This window comes from Notechis scutatus, chromosome 3 (assembly GCF_049901735.1).
Source record: "Notechis scutatus isolate UNSWTSFEM ecotype Mainland chromosome 3, rNotScu1.2, whole genome shotgun sequence".
NCBI classification, from domain to species: domain Eukaryota; kingdom Metazoa; phylum Chordata; class Lepidosauria; order Squamata; family Elapidae; genus Notechis; species Notechis scutatus.
The window spans coordinates 16788910-16807848 of record NC_142011.1 but is presented as its reverse complement, the minus strand read 5'-3'; the positions used below and the strand labels follow the sequence as shown (position 1 = coordinate 16807848).

The 18939-nt window shown below is 41.7% G+C and overlaps 1 protein-coding gene across 1 annotated transcript; it reads left to right on the top strand.

Annotated features, from left to right (window-relative positions):
- Nucleotides 1–811: 811 nt before the first annotated feature.
- PCK1 (phosphoenolpyruvate carboxykinase 1) lies at nt 812–18612 on the top strand. The gene is made up of 10 exons (XM_087959248.1): nt 812–943; nt 1468–1731; nt 3724–3905; nt 6503–6706; nt 8113–8300; nt 9673–9835; nt 11969–12193; nt 12299–12430; nt 14766–14861; nt 17265–18612. The coding sequence occupies exons 2-10, from the start codon at nt 1508–1510 to the stop codon at nt 17720–17722; spliced, it is 1872 nt and encodes a 623-aa protein (XP_087815374.1). The 5' UTR covers nt 812–943; nt 1468–1507; the 3' UTR covers nt 17723–18612.
- Nucleotides 18613–18939: the final 327 nt, after the last annotated feature.

Genomic DNA, 18939 nt, shown 5'->3' with positions numbered 1-18939 from the left:
TATGAAAGGTAGCAGTTTGATTTACATCTCAGGTAGGAAAATATTTGGGGCCATTTTTTTCTAGAAATGAAATTATTGTCTCTATTTTTGGGGGGAAAAACAGGAAAGGAAGGAAATAGTTGAATCTACTGAGATCTGGACTGCAAGAGGACAGAGCAACTTGGTATCCTGAAAAAACGGAAGAAGTATCCAAAGCAATGCACCTCTGACCCCTTCTCCCAAGCCAAATTAAAATATTTCCATTCATCCGGAATATGGGAACCATGAGATGTGAACAGAATGCAAACATTGCCTTGGCTGCTCTTGAATTGCTATTTAGCCGTCTTCCTTTCTTCCTCTCTTAGGGAGAATCCAAAGGGTAGAAAACACACCCAGGGCAAGCCTCCAGTTCACAGCCAACAGGCCGTTACTGTGACGACAAAACCTGCTTTTCTAAATACTGCAAACAAGTGCCTTCAGTCTCAGCTGCTGCAGCCATCTGCTGTGTGTGCTCAGCCTTTCACTTCTACTGAGAAATGACGACAGGTTTCTCCCACCCTCCCCCAATGAGGGCTAGAACTGGGCCAAAGGTTGGTCAAGCCAAGGCATTTCGTAAGCGGGACTTTAAAAAAATAAAACCATTGAGAAGACAGGAGGTCTGAAGAGCATCTACTTCAAACACTCATTAATTGAGCCAGTTAAATGATAAACCTTTCGTGACTACTGTTGGTTGGATGTTTCTGCAGACATCCATCCTTGGCAAGATGTCAGAAGAACTTTTCCCTGGGGTGATTTAAGAGACAAGCCCCCTTTACCTTGAGTAGTGGGACGGACTAAGCAAGACAGAGTATTTAAGGAAGGAAAACCAGAAGTCCCAGGAAGAAGTTTAGTAAGAAGCATCATGTTCCCTGAAAGGACCAACTAAATCTTCTCCAAAGCTAAGGACTGAAACTACTCTTGTAAAGTAAGTATTTACATATATAACACCTGCATGCATTTTGATATTTTGATTTAAAAAAAACTTGGTTGAGTTCTTTGGGGTGACTTGTATTGCTTAGTCTGAAAAAAATGCTTCTTTTTTGAGAAAAGTTATAAGTTGCTGGTAGAACATATTCATGCCATGCAAAAAAAAATAAAAAAATCCTAGTGTTTTTCTTCCTGGCTTCTATTTTTGATGTTTTCAGTTTGGGATATTGCTAGTATAGGACAAGATCATGAACATACATTTTCTTCAGATTTGTTGGATGCCAGAACCCATCGGTTCTAACTCAGCCAATGACCGTGGACTGGTGGAGATCATTTCCAAACATCTAGTGGGTAACGACCACCCTTTGGTGTTATAGATAGTACATCCATTCATTTGACTCAGTTTAGTTGAAGGCAGTATCCATTCTTATCACCCTAAGTGTTTTCTTTTGCTAACAATTATAAATTTTAATGAATTAAAGACATCTTTTTCCTCTCTATAATTTGCAATTCATCTCACAGGCTAAATATTCTCATCATCATCAGCTGTAAAGAACAGGCAATGCCACCCCAAGTGCAAACACGAATGAATACCACTCCAAAAGTGGTCCAAGGAGACTTGAAGAGCCTGTCGCCCAATGTGAGAAAGTTCATTGAAAACAATGCCAAGCTGTGCCAACCGAAGGCCATCCACATCTGTGATGGATCAGAGGATGAGAACAAAAAGATCTTAGAGCTCATGGTGGAACAAGGCATGATCAAGAAGCTTAGAAAATATGAAAATTGGTAAGAGACCACTATTGTATGCTATGCAAAGCCAAATATATGATCCACTGCACAACGTCCTTTCCTTAAGGGTTTCCCCAACTTAACGGTAGTATATGGGCTTGAACGAACTTTTCTCTCCTTTGCATTTCATCCCTTATTCTAGCATTGTTCAAAAGCATCCTGAAAGTGTGTACAAAACCTTTGGAGGGACATCTAGAAGTAACCAGGAAGAGAGATAATAGAGATAAGATAGGGATCAGCTATGGGGCAGCAAATGTGATGCTAGACTAAATCAATGAAGGATGGAGAGCAATTCAGCTCAGCAGTGTGGAGCTGTCCATAAGTAGCCAGTGTGTTAATACCATTAATTTAATGTTCTTCCTGGATAGTTCAATGTAGGGACGAATAAAAACCGAAGTTCTTTTTTTTCTTTTTTTCTACATTATTCCAATACAAAACTGCCACTCTTTAATTGATGTGCCATATTTTTAGTGGCTACGTAGCTATCAAAATATCAATAGATAAAGATTTTCTCATTATTGAATGTCTTAGCTGGAGAAAACCTCAGATAGCAATATTTCTCAAAATCATTAGTTTTCTTCTAAAAATACCACCTTTCTTTGTCACTTTACAGTCATTCTGATTTTTAATTTTTGGGATCTATCTTCTTCGTGTAGAAAAGATGAAATAAAATCAAGTAATGCATTCAACCTTTGTACGCAGATTTAAATGTAACATGATTTAAGCAATGGGTGTGTGGGGGGTGGGTGGGTGGGGGTGGTTAAATCTGGTCTGGTGAAGCAACTATTAAGCAAATTTCTAGAAACTGGTATATAGAGTGCAGACTGGCTCTCCCCTTTCCCAAACTTTATGGAGAAATTTTATAAGTCCATTTCTTCAACTGCTTAAAAGAATAATTACACAGGCAGCACATTAAGAACACAAAATAAAACAGACAATTTAGCTGGAACCTAGAAGAATAAGCCAATAAGACAGTTATCTCCATTTTAGTTTCCTGGTTCAATGATACTTAGATTTGCTAGTACTTGATACCACAGACTTCTCATGCCACAGATCAAATTCCAGTGCAATTTATGCCAATTCAACAATAACACCAGTTTGCGATTAGCACAAATTATGCAATCACACCCATATAGTAATGTAAATTGATCCATGTAGCATAGTTTGCATCTTTGGCTTTATTGCAATGAAGGGCTTTTTGATTTACCAGACTTTGGTGAATAATGGAACCCTCTTCCCTACAATTAGAGGTTAAATACATTAATTGGAGGTTAGTTGAAATATATTCATTTCATGTATTCATAACTATGTATATACTTACACCTATTATCTTGTAAGCGATTGACAAATCAAATCTGAGGGTTGTAGGCGGCACGTGAAATCATGCCCCCTCCAGGCCATGGAAAAGTCTCTCTTCACGAAACCGCTGTCCTAAAGATTCTCCTGGACTGAAAGTATCTTGAGATCTCCTCTCTAATATTCCAGTGATGGACTCTGAAAATTCCATTCTAGAAACTCTAGAAGTTTTAATGTTTGGAAGTAAATATAAAGCATCTGGAAGTTTTAATGTTTGGAAGTAAATATAAAGCATCCGGAAGTTTTAATGTTTGGAAGTAAATATAAAGAGGCATTTCCATTATTTTTCATTCCAATTAGAAACGGGGAATGCACAGCACTATTTTAGATAATGAGGCGGTTATTGCCTATCTCATCTCCTTTCTGCTTCTCCTCCCTAAAAAAGATAGCTAAGAACCTAGCAGGAGTTGGGCTCCATTTTTGAAATGTCTCTGTACAGAATAAAGTCATTTTTATTAGCAAAACATCACCAGAAGTAAATGGTTTGACTGCACTTAAATAAGTAATATTCCTTTCACGATCCAGCATTGTATGGTGCTAGACTGCCTTGAGATAAAGAGAAATTGAATTGGATTTCTGTCATTTTTATTGCTCACATGACAAGTGTAAATGTTCAGCTTCTTGTCTCCACAGCTGGTTAGCCTGCACCGATCCAAGGGACGTGGCCAGAATTGAAAGCAAAACTGTAATTGTGACTCCAGAGCAGCGAGACACCATCCCAATCCCCCAAAGTGGAGTGAGCCAGCTGGGACGGTGGATGTCAGAAGAAGACTTTGAGAAAGCCTTCAGGATCAGATTCCCCGGGTGCATGGAAGGTAGACACACACACACACACACACACACACACACACACACAAACAATTTTATGGTTAGAAGTAAAATACTGCAGCTTCCTACCTGTGGTGAGATAGCAATAGCACTTAGATTTATATACTTCTTCATAGTGCTTTACAGCCCTCTCTAAGCAGTTTACAGAATCAACATATTGCCCCCAACAATTTGGGTCCTCATTTTACCCACCTCGGAAGGATGGAAGGCTGAGTCAACCTTGAGCCTGGTGGGATTCGATCTGCCAAATTGCAGTAGGAGTAGCTTGCAGTACTGCACTCTAACCACTGCGCCACCATGGCTCTTCAGATAGAAGATATAGAAAAGGGGTCTTCAAACTTGACAGATTTAAGACTTGTGGACTTCCACTCCCAGAATTCCTCCTCCAATCATGTTAGCTCAGGAATTCTGGGAGTTGAAGTCCACGAGTCTTAAACTTGCCAAGGTTGAAGACCCTTGACTGATAGAAGAACATTGCTTCAAAGATGTTCACAAAATGGGTTTTTTGTTTGTTTGTTCCATGGCTAAGCAGTCCTTGTAAGCCCAATAAAAAGAGCAAATTCTGCTAATAATAGAATGAGTGTGAACATCACAGTCAATGGCGCTTTTATTATATAATTATTTTTACCTCTGGAAAACCAGTAGAATGGTTTACTTATAGTTGTGTTTGGGTGGGCCTATAATGCCAGTTATTTAATACTCTCTTTAGATTTGCTAGACTACTCAGAAGTCACATCTGGATTTGGATGGACAGAAGTATGTAACTCTTGAACTACTGTGGTAGAGCTGTGGTGGCGCAGTGGTTAGAATGCAGTATTGCAGGCTGACTCTGCCCACTGCCAGGAGTTTGATTCTGAGCAACTCAAGGTTGACTCAGCCTTCCATCCTTCCAAGGTTGGTAAAATGAGGACCCAGATTGTTGGGGGCAATACGCTGACTCTGTAATCCACTTAGAGAGAGCTGTAAAGCACTGTGAAGCGGTATATAAGTCTAAGTGCTAATTGCTATTTCTACTGTTTTAGAATTCAGTCATCTACTTCTTAAAATGTATTTCGTGAAGGATTGGAATGGCCCAGACTGATCTTCAACAAATAAAGTTGTACTACAGAGCGCTGTTGTTCAGCTCCTCTGTTTCCTTCCCCGATAACCCTCCTAGAGAGCTGCTCTTCCCTTTATTTTTTTCAGATATCTTCCCTTGGGGATGTTCAAGAATTTCTGCAAAACTTAAAGGTTTCCCAACATTATTGACATGCCCACTTTGATGATCAAGTTGTCATATCTGCCTTTCGAACCTCCTTAGTGAGACTACAGTTTCCACAAAGATAGAACGAGACTGCAATCTACACTTATCTTCTAAACTTAAATTTGGAAGAAGCTTAATGATATACTGCTGGAATTTGGCATACATTGGCAGTAAAACATGGGACTGTAGAGTAGTAATCAATAAATCCAACTCCCATTAACTGGCAGAATGTTTGTTTAATTCTTCTGAATTTGGAATCTGGCCCTGACATGCTGATTTTGCCAGATGTTACCTAGTATTAAAATGATTTGTACCCAAATTCTGTAAACAAAACCTTTACCCATAAATGTGTATTTTATTGGAGACGGAGGAAAAAGAGTATCAAATGAGGAGCAGCCTTCATTAACCTGCTTCCCCCAGATGTTTTGAACCTGAACTCCCATGCTGGCTCAGAATGATGGGAATCCAGTCCAACTGCAAGCTGTCTGAATGGGGAGAATAACAGAATTGGAAGGGACCAAGTCCAACCACCTGCTCAAGCAGAGGACTCTATACCATTTTGGATAAATGGCTATCCAATCTTTTCTTAAGACTAGTATGATAACTTAACAGTAACTGTGTGAGGGATCTTGGAGTCTTAGTGGACAACCAGCTAAATACGAGCCAGCAGTGTGCAGCGGCAGCCAAAAAAGCTAATGCAATCCTAAATTGCATTAACAGAGGGATACAATTAAGATCAAGTGAGGTACTAATACCACTCTATAAAGCCTTAGTAAGACCACACCTAGAGTACTGCATCCAGTTTTGGTCACCACACTATAAAAAGATATTGAGGCTCTAGAAAAAGTACAGAGAACAGCAACCAGGATGATTAAGGGACTGGAGACAAAAACATATGAAGAACAGTTACAGGACATGGCTAGTCTAGTGCAAAGAAGGACCAAGGGAGACATGAGAGCAGTCTTCCAATATTTGAGGGGCTGCCACAGAGAGGAGGAAGGGGTCAAGCTGTTTTCTAAAGCACCTGTAGGCCAGACAAGGAATAATGGATGGAAACTGAACAAGGAGAGATTTAACCTGGAAATAAGGAGAAACTTTCTGACAGTGAGAACAATCAACCAATGGAACAGCTTGCCCTCGGAAGTTGTGGGAGTGCCATGAGTTGAGACTTTCAAGAAGAGATTGGACTACCATTTGTCAGAAATGGTGTAGGGTCTCCTGCTTGGGCAGGGGGTTGGACTAGATGAACCATAAGGTCCCTTCCAACTCTGATTATCTGTTATCTATTAGTAGAGATTTATAATTTTGTTTAAGATTCTATCCTCTGTTTCTCTTCTGCAGGTCGTACTATGTACGTCATCCCATTCAGCATGGGACCGATTGGTTCTCCTTTATCCAAGTTTGGGATTGAGCTGACTGATTCTCCTTACGTGGTGGCCAGTATGAAAATTATGACTCGTATGGGAACATCTGTCCTAGAGGCTCTGGGTGATGGAGAATTTGTAAAATGCCTCCATTCAGTTGGGTGCCCTTTACCATTAAAAAGTAAGCCATTCTTAAGCTAAAATGTACTTTGTTCATCCCCTCTTTCCCAAAAGATAATTGTCGTTAATTTATTTACCGAGCAGAATATTCAGAGTGCTCTAGTGATAAAGTTGCCAAGTATCTCTTTGAATAAGAGATGCTAAGTTGGGACTGGTTGGTCATTAAATGCAACAAACCAGAAATTATTCATTAAAGAAAGAACCAACAAAGCATTCCTAAATATTTTGGGGTTCTTCCAAATGACTGAATTGTAGCTTGGATGAGAAAATTAAGTGCAATCTGGCCCACTGTTTCCCATTACATCTTTTTCTCAAACCACCCATGAAGAATTAGCTTTTTTCAAAGAACGTGGTCTACTACAAGCTACTGTAGCACTGTTAGCTAACCAAATAACTCTGCACCGTACTACAACTCAACTTTTATTTACCGGACAGAAGGGAAAGGAATACAGGTAGTCCTTGACTAACGACTACAAAATTTTGAGCCCAAAATTTTTGTTGCTAAGTGAGACATTTGTTAAGGGATTTTTTCCCCATTTCACAACCTTTCTTGCCACATTTGTTAAGTGAGTAACTGCAGTTGTTAAGTTAGTAACAGGGTTCTTAAATGAATTTGACTTCCCCATTGAGTTTGCTGGTCAGAAGACCGCAAAAGGTGATCTGAGGACTCCAGGAGACGGAAACTGTCATAAATACATGTCAGTTGCCAAGCATTTGAATTTTGATCTCATGCAGGGGTGGGGTGCTGAGGGTCCACAGGGTTTTGGGAGAGCCCCTAGCAAAGGTTCTATGCAGTTTGGAGAAGCCCCAAATCCCACTCCTGGCTGGCCCCGCCCACCCCACCCCTCCCTTCCCATGTGGCCCATTTTGGATGCAGGTAAGTGCAGGGTGCGCGTGGATGCTCGAGGAGGGTGAAAAATGGGCCTTCGGAAGTTCAGGAAGGCCAGAAATGGGCCTGTTTCCGGCTTCCAGAGAGCCTCTGGAGCTCGGAGAGGCCATTTTCGCCCTCCCGAGGCTCAAGAAAAGCCTCCAGAGCCCGGGGAGGGCAAAAACACTCCCCCCCTACTGTGGTGCAGGAGGCCAACTAGGCCACGCCCACCATGGCCAAGCCCACCCAGCAACCGGGCAGAGAACCCTTTGTTAAAAATTTTTTGCAGCCCACCCCCGATCTCATGCTCATGGGATGCTGCAATGATCATGTGAAAAATGGTCATAAGTCACTTTTTCCTGTGCTTTTGCAATTTTGAACAGTCACTAAGTGAACTGTTGTAAGTTGAGGGCTAACTGTATATTCATGCTGTCTAGTTTCGAAAGGGTACATGGCAAAAATACAAAAATAAATAAATAGATGTAACTTATATTCAGGTGATCAATCAGAAGTAACCAACTCTCTTTTGCATTTTGTAGAGCCTCTAGTGAATAACTGGCCGTGCAATCCAGATTTGACGTTGATTGCTCACATCCCTGATCACAGGGAGATCATTTCTTTTGGAAGTGGCTACGGGGGAAACTCCCTTCTAGGAAAGAAATGTTTTGCTCTTAGAATTGCCAGCAGGATCGCCAAGGAAGAGGGCTGGCTTGCAGAGCACATGCTGGTGAGTTTTAATAACTAGATTATTTTTAATAACTAGATTATTTTCAATTCCAGTCAATAGACTAAGACATCAATCCGGGGCCAGCATGGCTATAAACCCATGAATGAAAATTCACGATTGCTTAGTTCCTCCTGGAACTCATCTCTGGACTTGTGTATGAGTTTTTAAAAAAGGAGAAGGATTTTCACTGAATCCTATTAGAATGTTTTGATAGATAAGCATCCATTGGGAAAAAGAAATATTTAAATATTGTGGGTGTGGCTTGGTGGGCATGGCGTAGCTTGGCAGGCATGGCTTGGTGGGCGTGGCAGGGGAAGGATACTGCAAAATCTCCATTCCCTCCCCACCCCATTAACCTGCTTTCCAGCTACGTTCCCTCTCCAGGGCAACAAAAGAAGACCCAGCCGATCAGCTTGGACTCAATGGGAGGCAGAGAATAGATGGGGGCGGGGCCAGTCAAAGGGGGCATTTGCTGGTTCTCCGAACTACTCAAAATTTCCGCTACCAGTTCTCTAGAACTGGTCAAAACCTGCTGAATACCACCTCTGAGCCAGAGTCATTGAGGCTAGGTAGCAGACATGTATTTATTTATAACATGTATGTTCTGTTTCTCATCTCAAAGTGGAATTTTCTCAAACAGCTAAAAGTATAGGCATTCTGAAAAAAATGTATGTACATCTATACCAGGGGTTGGCAACCCGCAGCTCTGGAGCCGCATGTGGCTCTTTCATCCCTCTGCTGCGGCTCCCTGTTGCCGGTTGGTGCCACAATTTTGAGAGGAGTTTCTGGTTAGGGGGTGGGAAAACATGGAGTGCCAGGAAGAGACTCTATGGCAAGGGGCAGGTTTTCCGGTCGGCTCCACAATTGATAGGGCTTTCGGTTAGGACAGGTATAGGAAAAAGGACGCCGCACTAGGAGGAGACTCTATGGTGGGGGAACTGGACTTCTGGTCGGCTCCAGAATTGAATGGGGGGACTTCCGGTTAGGACCTTTGTGGCTCTTTGAGTGGTTGCTGACCACTGAATTCTATACAATTTTAGCACAGTGTAAACTAGAGGTGTCCAACCTTGGTTACTTTAAGATTTGTTGACTTCAACTCCTTGGTAACTTCAACTTCATGCTGTGGCTGTGGTATCTGTGCGTTGAAGTCCACAAGTCTTAAAGTTGCCAAGACTGGACACCCCTGGTGTGAACTATAATCTTACATTCCTTGAACTATATTTCACCTGCAACAAGGCTAGTTGAAGTCACATACAATTTCAGAATAATGACAAATTTGGAAGTTGCCATTTAGAATATCTTCACGTTTTTGCTTGATGCTGCATGTTGAGTTTTTTTGGGGGGGAAAAACATTGTTTGTGTTTTTAAACAGATTTTAGGTATCACAAATCCAAAAGGTGAAAAAATATACTTTGCGGCAGCGTTTCCTAGCGCTTGTGGAAAAACCAATCTGGCTATGATGAATCCATCTTTGCCAGGATGGAAAGTGGAATGCGTTGGAGACGATATTGCTTGGATGAAATTCGACGACAAAGGTAATTTACTTAGAATTCAGCTGGGAGTTGATGATCCAAAGCTGCGTTCCAGTAAGGTGGGGAAACTATAGTCGTCTATATTTTTTCCCTCCCATCAATTGTGGTGTTGTTCCAAGAAGGGAAAAGGTAATGATTAATTTGTACACATTTGAGACAGGCATTTGTGTGCACTATTTATTTATTGAATTTATATCCTTGGGCAGTCAAAATCGACTTTGCGGTCTGCATGATATAAGGCAACAGTAAAATATACACGGCATAAATTAAAAACTTCTAAAACAAAATGATTTCATAAGTTACACCCACTTACCAGTAAAAAATAAATTGATGGCAAAATCCAAGCTAGAATGCTTTACAAAACAATTCGGTTTTAAGTTCTGGGAGCCTCAGAAAGGGGACAGTTCAATTTCAACTGTGAGATTATTCCAGTGAGCTACTCAGCTTGCCAGAAGTAGGGACAATAAGCAGTTTTTGCTGCAATTACCTTATAAATCATACCAGTTTTAGTTGGAGTCAAGGGTTTTTCAAATGCCAAGCCCTGGATGTTAGAATGATTGTTCTCCAAGGGCTTTCTCTAATGTTCTGGATTTCTTTATAGAATGAGAGGTGGTGGAGGATGTGGCAAGATGTGGCAAGCCCTTGAACTATACGAGACTGAGTTGTTTACAAAAATGGGAGAATATTCCAACATTCCCAGGAGAGAATACAGTGGCAATTAAAAGGGCGGGGTGGGAAATAGGGCATTTTGTGAATGCAGGTGATTCAGTGAAGGAGGGGAAGAATCCTAAATGATCATTTAAGAGACTCATAATATTTGAATTTTGGTTGTTCCAAAGTTAAAGTAATCTGCCCCCATGCTGTCACTGTCCTCCCATGCCAGCTTAAATTTTAGGAGCGGTATTCAACCCAAGTGTAACAGATGGAATTAAGGAATACAAAAATCATAGATGTGAAAAAAAAGGAAAGGTATATGGGTAAAGACTAGGTTGATGAATAGTAATAGCACTTATATACCGCTTTATAGTGCTTTATAGACCTCTCTAAGTGGTTTACAGAGTCAGTCTATTGCCCCCAACAATCTGGGTCCTCATTTTACCCACCTCGGAAGGATGGAAGGCTGAGTCAACCTTGAGCCTGGTAGGATTTGAACTGCCAAATTGTAGGCAGCTGGCTGCAGAAGTAGCTTGCAGTACTGTACTCTAACCACTGCGCCACAGAGCTCCTTTATGTTGTTTATGAATGTTCAGAGGTAGGTCCCAAAGGTGCTTTTTCAAAAGGGAACTGGACTTCCTTTGCTTTTTCTTGAAGACATTTTGCTCCCTCACATCCCGGACATAAACTGTTTCAACTCCTTCCCTCAAAATAACGCTATAGAGCACTGCACCCCAGAACAACTAGATACAAGGACAGTTTCGCCCCCCAAAAAACTGCAAAAAAAATAATTCCCTCAACACTGTTCAACTATTACAAAGTCTGCACTACTATTACTGTTAATCTTCTCATCACTCCTATCACCCATCCCCTCCTTCTTGTGACCGTATGACTGTAACTTTGTCGCTTGTATCCTTACGATTTATACTGACTGTTTCTTAGTATGATTTGATTGCTTAATGTACCCTATGACTATCATTAAGTGTTGCACCTTATGATTCTTGACTCTTGATGAATGTATCCTTTCTTTTATGTACACTGAGAGCATTTGCATCAAGACAAATTCCTTGTGTGTCCAATCACACTTGGCCAATAAAGAATTCTATTCCTATTCTATTCTATTCTATTCTATTCTATTCTATTCTATTCTATTCCATTCCATTCCATTCCATTCCATTCCATTCCATTCCATTCTATTCTATTCTATTCTCATCCAAGAAGCTTCTTCAGTTCTTGGATGAGAAGCGAAACATCTTCAAGCAAAAAGAAAGTTCTGTTGCCTATTGAAAAAGCATCTTTGGAACAACAATGACTTTGGATGGCTGAGAATCTCTATAGACATTCAGAGGGAGGAGAGTAAGTTGTGAGGAATGGACAGAAAGAAGAGATGATGATAATAGAAAAGTTTCCTGCTGCCTCTCTGGCATCTGAGCCACCTTGTGAATGATATCTAAAGGTAGCATCTTACCTAATGTTTCCTAGGTAATTTAAGAGCCATCAACCCAGAGAATGGCTTTTTTGGAGTTGCTCCTGGAACCTCTGTGAAAACCAATCCCAATGCTATGAAGACAATAAAAAAGAATACAATCTTCACCAACGTGGGAGAAACTAGTGATGGAGGCGTATATTGGGAAGGTATCGATCAGGAGCTTCCACCAGGAATCACTCTCTTGTCTTGGAAAAAGAAAAAATGGACTGCTGAGAATGGTACGAAGGAGACCCATCCTTCCATTTCTCTATTATTTGAGTTGCATTTTGGGTTACTGCATTGATGAAAATGTGACATATATTTGTCTGAATATATTTGAACAGAAGAGCCTTGTGCTCATCCCAATTCCCGATTCTGCTGTCCTGCTAGCCAGTGTCCTATTATTGATCCTGCCTGGGAAAATCCAGAAGGCGTCCCAATTGAGGGGATCATATTTGGAGGACGGAGACCTGAAGGTAACAACCGAAAATTAAGATAACCGTTCCTGCAAGCTTAAAAAAGTATCAAAAACAATTTAGAGTCATTGGGGTAAATTACGTTGTCTGAAAAGTTAGGAAAAAATTGATAAACATGGGGGACAAATTACATTAAGGAAAAGAAGAGGGGAAAAAATAACAAAAGCACCCCATAAAAGATGGCTATCCTGTCTTTTCTGTGCCTGAGGTACAGAGTTAATTGTCTTAAATTATAAGAAGTCCGATTTCAGTTAAATATTACAAATTAACAATCAGGGTGGCTTGATGCTAGACTAGTGACAGTCCATTTCCTCATTAGTGACTTAATGGCATCTTCATAGCACCACTCAGTCCCATTGCAGTGATATGAAGCCTATCATTCATTACGGCTATTTTACTTTGATGACTCTAGAACAGTGATGGCTAACCTTTTCCATGTCACATGCTGAAAGTGCGCTCGCGTGCCTGCCCCCATGATGCACTGTGCATGCGACCCCCTGTGTGCACTGTACGCCTCTGCGCATGTGCACATGACCCAATCTGCGCCATGCGCCTCTGTGCATGCAAACTCCACACACTCTGTGCGCCTCTGCACATGTGCACATGACCCCCACGTGCCCTGCACAGGCACGCACGTCTCTTGCACGCGCATCTCCCCCCACACATGCGTGACATACCCAACAATCAGCTGGCTGGCGGGGGGCACACATGCATGCACAGTGGGGCTGTTCCGGGTGACCTCTCGCGTGCCGGCAGAAATGGCTCTGTGTGCTACTTTGTGCCATAGTGCGGCTTTGCTCCGCATTAGGAAGGCTTCTCACTGGGTGGTCAAATGCATCAAGAAAGACTCCAGGCAGGTTCTATCTTGGGTGAGCTGCCCCGATCACGAGCTCGGGAAGCTCTTTTATTAAAAACACACAGTGATACGTCACAAGCGGTGAATTCTATCCAATCATTATGTTACATGAGTAGAAATATTAGTGCATACATAATAACATCCAATCACAGTGTTATATGTTCATTTTAGTAGGTACAAAGTAGCCAGTCAGCGTTTGCAGTCCAGTTATAGCCCATGATGACGTGTTGATTGATGTTTTTTGTTCCTGGTACGCTTTCAGCCTACGTGAGGCCTGGCCTGTACCGAAACTGTAGAAGCTAATTTATTACTGCACCATAGGTTTGCCATCACGGCTCTAGAAGTTGTACAGCGAAATGACCAGAGAGAGAAGACAGGTCCCCCTTTTCTGGTTATCTTTATGCCTGTCTCCCAGAGATGCCTTAATTTGAATTCCTTCTTTGAACAGAGAGATTGAATTAAGTGGCCACTTCTAAGCCATGATTCTAGGCCACCGGCAATTTTTCAAAGTCAGCTAGGCTGCTGCAGGAAAGAAGGACATTTCATAGCAGAATATCTGATATGGTGGGAAGTGGAGTCCCAACGTTTCTATAGGGCAAGAACTTAATATGTCTTAGATTTAGACTTAGAATAACTTCATTGTCACTTTGAATGAACACTAATCAACTTACATTAAAATACAGCTCTCAAATGGTCTCCATCTCCAGTATATTTATATGTCTAGCTGTAGTTCATTCGCAAACCATAATAGCTTTCATGCAGTGGTGTGATTCAGCCAGTTCACACCGGTTCACATGAACCGGTTGTTAAATTACACACAACACACACCCCACTATCAAAGTGGATCCTGTATGTTGCGCTGCAATGAAGAAACGGGCAATGGAGCGACTGCTCTCTTTCCCATTTCTCCATTGCAGTGCAGCACCCAGGATCCACTTTGATAGTGGGGGGAGCGTTTAACAACCAGTTCGTCAAGGGTCAGGTTGGTTGTCACAGGAGGCTCATCCCACATGTGCGGCGGAGCCGGAGAACAGGGATAGGCCACGCCTCTCATGACAGCCAACCTGACCCTGGGCGAACCGGTTATTAAATTATTTGAATCCCACCACTGCTTTCATGGTATATATAGAAATTATAGAATAGTTCTTAACCTTTGGTCAGAGAAAGTTGCATTTTCCTGCCCTTCACAATACTGTACTTTCTTCCCATCCCAAGTATTACTCAGCAGTACCTTTGTAGAGGCAAAGGGTCCATAGCTAACATAAATCCCCTTCCCTGATTCTTTGTACCTTAAGATAGATAGAACTGTTTACATTCTGAATAGATTAGATAAGCCACAGGGAGGATGGCTATGCAGTGATCCCAAATTTACAAATGCTGGCGAACGTAAGCCAGCTGCTGCTGTGATCTAAAGCAACAAACTCAATTAGGTGCAGCACCAGTAACCTTTAAATATTCCAACCATTCTGTTTTCTCCAGGTGTGCCTCTAGTTTATGAGGCTCTTAACTGGCAGCACGGGGTATTCATTGGTGCAACAATGAGATCAGAAGCAACAGCCGCTGCTGAATATAAAGGTAAGTTAATGTGAAATAACACCTTGGCATTTAAAGTGCGTGGCTCATTATTTTCACCTAGAAATTCTGAACATTTGAAAGAACCAACCTTCCTTCCTTCCTTCCTTCCTTCCTTCCTTCCTTCCTTCCTTCCTTCCTTCCTTCCTTCCTTCCTTCCTATGATAGTAAAACTACTGTGCTTTGGTATTTAAACAATTGCTACCTCACACAGGGCATGCAATTGTGACATTGTGTAAATAAAGAAAAAATTAGATTTTAGGCTGGAGGATCTATTCTATTAGAATCAATTATCTTAGATAATTGTAACATATTCTCCACATTCAGAACCAAGACATGGTTCTGGGAAGCATGATGTGAAAGAGAGCATGATGCAGTCATGTCTGCTTCCTAAATGTTGTTAGTTCCATCAGCCATGCAAGATTCAATTTCCTGATAGTAGGAATAGATTTCTGTGAAAAATGGGGAAAGATAGCAGATAATTTTTTTTTGCCATTCCCAGCCTGGTCTATCGAAGGGGAAGAAGATGTGGGATTAGATTTTGATCCAACCGACAGGAAAACAGTTCTTTTATACTTGTTCTCCTTCGCTTATGGAAATTTGGTTGGACAGGCAATATTTCAATTTCAGAGAGTAGTGAACATAGTTAGGCAAGCCTGCCTTGTAGTTGTGTGTGCATGTGTGTATGTGTGTATTTTGCAAGCTTGGTTCCAACTGATTTACCTTCTGCACCTCCCTGTTGTAATCCACACAAAGGTTCCCTGAAATTACAGCCATGCAATTTTTATCACATTGTCTGCTTTGATATAACAAGTGTGAGAGAGAGGGAGATAGATCGTGGGATTGAATAATTAGTGGAACAGGAGGAACAGTTCCTGTGTTAAAGATGAAATGGGAGAATGGAGCTTTAATGCTTGCCTCGATTTTGATTGTGATGTTGCTTCCAGCCCAAATTACCTTTGCTGCAGTGGGAGCTTCTTCTCATTGCCAAGATGTTGTGGTCTGTCGGCCGCTGGCCCCTCCAGCGGCCGAATCAGTAAGGCTGCGTGGGCAACCTGAGAGCTATGAGGAAGAAGAGGGAATGGAGTTGTGAGAAAGAGAGAGAGAGACAGGGGCAGAGCCTGGGCCATCCATCAACCTTCAGATGGAGAGAAAGAGCCCCCAGGTCTGAAGGTGGCTGATGAGGAAGAGGAGGAGTGCTGGGTCCAGTGCCTGATGCGCAGATGTGCAGAAGGCAGAGGAGAGGAGAGCCGTGGAAATCTATGGGCTGGTCCTTGGGATGGAAGAGCCGCTGCTGCTAGCAAAGCCCCATCCTAGCTCTGGGCATAAAAGGCAAGGGGGCAGCGATGAATTGGTATGTCAGACAACTATTCATCTCCCTGCTGTGTGTGTGTGTGAGAGAGAGAGGGGGGGGGAGAGACAGTTTTTGCGGGGGCTGCTGGTCCTCCTAATAAAAGAATAATTGCTTTAACTAAAGAGGGTTTGTTGTGTTTGGGAGCCGGGTCAGACCACAAGATCAGGAAGTGCACAATTCCAATCAGGACTATCATCTTGATCCTGCTCAGCTACAGGTTAAAGAAAAATTAATCGTAATAACGTGAGCCCCAAACTAAGAAGCCTAGATTAAAAGTTGCTTGAATTTGACTACAACAGGTAGCCCTCAGTTTACAGCAGTTCGTTTAGTGACCGTTACAACAGCACTGAAAAAAGTGACTCGGGACCGTTTTCACACTCATGACCTTAACCCCATGGGGGTCAAAATTCAGGCACTTGGCAACTGACTCATATTTACGATGGTTTCAGTGTCAAGTCATCTCCTTTTGCGACCTTCTGACAAGCAAAGTCAATGAGGGAAGCCAGATTCATTTAGCAACCGTGTTACTAACTTAACGACAGCAGTGATTCACTTAACAACTATGACAAAAAAGGTCGTAAAATGGGGCAAAACTCGCTTAACAAATGTTTCACTTAGCAACATAAACTTTGGGGCTCCCTTGCCCTAATTCAAGGACTACCTGAGGCAGATCCCAAGGCTGTACAATTTCAAGTGAGTAAATGTAAGAGTAAGAGAGAGTAAGAGTAATTTATTTGTCAGTCGCTTACAAGATAATAGGTATAAGTATAAACATGAGTATGAATACAGGAAATGGGTACAAATAAATGTGGACAATAGGACAGGGATGGGAGGCACGATGGTGCACTTATGCATGCCCCTTACAGACCTCTTAGGAATGGGGTGAGGTCAAAAGTGGTTAGTTTAAGGTTAAAGGAGTGGGGGTTAGAGGATGTAACAACAGAGTCAGGTAGTGCATTCCAGGCATTGACCACTCTGTTGCTGGTGATCTTAGAAATAATGGTGGACTAATTTTGGATGAGGCCTCCCATACTTTTTTTTTCTCCCCTCAGGAAAGATCATCATGCATGATCCTTTTGCCATGAGACCTTTCTTCGGGTACAACTTTGGTCAATATCTTTCCCACTGGCTCAGCATGGCACATCGGCCTACAGCAAAACTCCCGAAGATCTTCCATGTCAACTGGTTCCGGAAAGATGAACAAGGGAAATTCCTTTGGCCCGGCTTTGGTGAAAACTCCCGGGTGCTGGAATGGATGTTTAACCGCATCCGGGGAGAAGACGACGGTGCGCAGCTGACAGCCATTGGCTACATCCCCAACGACACAGGATTGAACTTGAAAGGCTTGGAAAGGGTCAGCCTCCAGAAACTCTGTGACGTTTCCAAAGAGTTTTGGGAGAAGGAGGTGGAAGAAATCAAGAAATATTTTGCAGAGCAAGTGAATGCCGACCTCCCGTATGAGATGGAAAGAGAAGTTATTGCGTTAGAACAGAGAATTAAACAACTGTAACATCGACTGGACACTGTGTAGATGGTACTTTGGAAAGAAATGTCCAGCTTTTTTTTTTTTTTTTAGAAACTAGGCCTGGAAGTGCAGTAAAATAGTGGCAATCACAGTTATGGACGGAAGTATCACTTGTGCAGTTCAATTGGAGTAGAGAGGTCTTCCAGTCACTCAGATAGTTGAAGCTGCTTAGTTACTTTGAAGCTACTTTGAAGCTAGATAGAGTTGATCAGCATTATTGCTTCATAAAATAAATGAAATAATCAGAACTATTGCTTGATAAGCAGGTATGCTTCCACTGCTAAGTATTGCACTCACACGTCAAGTAAGCTATTCCAGAATAGCCGTGGTTTCTCTGTAACTCTTCCTTGTGTCAATTCCTCTCCTCCTCTGTCACTGCTCATTGTAGGATGTAGAGATTCTGCACTTCAGTAAGCAGAAGATGAAAGACTAAAGGCCACTCAGCCCAGCAGCTGTCCATTTTAATTTGCAACAGCATTAAGGTGGTGATAATGATATAATCCATAATGTAATGATGATGATATCTTCACCCACTTACTTGTTTTCTGGTGCCATATTAAAATGACCTTGCAGAAAGCCAATTGTTCCTCACCACAATGACATTCTTCAGCATGTAGTTAATAATACTGAATAAAGACTTGTAGACATCTGCATTGTTGCAACAACAGATGAGGGACAATCAGAAGAAGTAATTAGCAGCTAAGGTATTTCGTAAAAATAAAGACACTCAAGAGATTACTACTCCATTGTGTCACACAGAAAATTCTATTTTCTGTATGCAAAATATTTTCTACGTGCCTTATGTTTTGTATTGTGACTCTGTCATGTATTGGGGATCCTGTTATGATCCCAGAATAATAAAATATAGCTTTGTATTTTGGCTTCTTGATATGTACTCTGAATATTGCTTATAGGCAATCCAATCCTATGCATATTTATTTGGAAATCCCACTACAGACATTTCTGCATTGTTGTGCTATCTGTCGCCCCTATGTGTCAGCACAAAAACTGGTGTCATGATATTGGTTGTTCCATTGTTGTTGCATATTTTGCCTCTGTAAAGTTTGTTGGGCCTGCAGGACAAATTAACCACATTTTCCACGGCATCATGTATTTTACATGTGGTGATCGTTTCTCATCTCAGAGCTTTCTTGGCTTCCAACCTCCCATGTTGCAACTCTGTAAGATATAAAAAATACAGT

Coding starts and splice junctions, on each gene's coding strand:
- PCK1 (XM_087959248.1), top strand. CDS start 1,508: ATGCCACCCCAAGTGCAAACACGAATGAATACCACTCCAAAAGTGGTC. Junction 8,301..9,672: donor GGCTTGCAGAGCACATGCTG/GTGAGTTTTAAT, acceptor GTTTTTAAACAG/ATTTTAGGTATCACAAATCC. Junction 14,862..17,264: donor AGCCGCTGCTGAATATAAAG/GTAAGTTAATGT, acceptor TTCTCCCCTCAG/GAAAGATCATCATGCATGAT.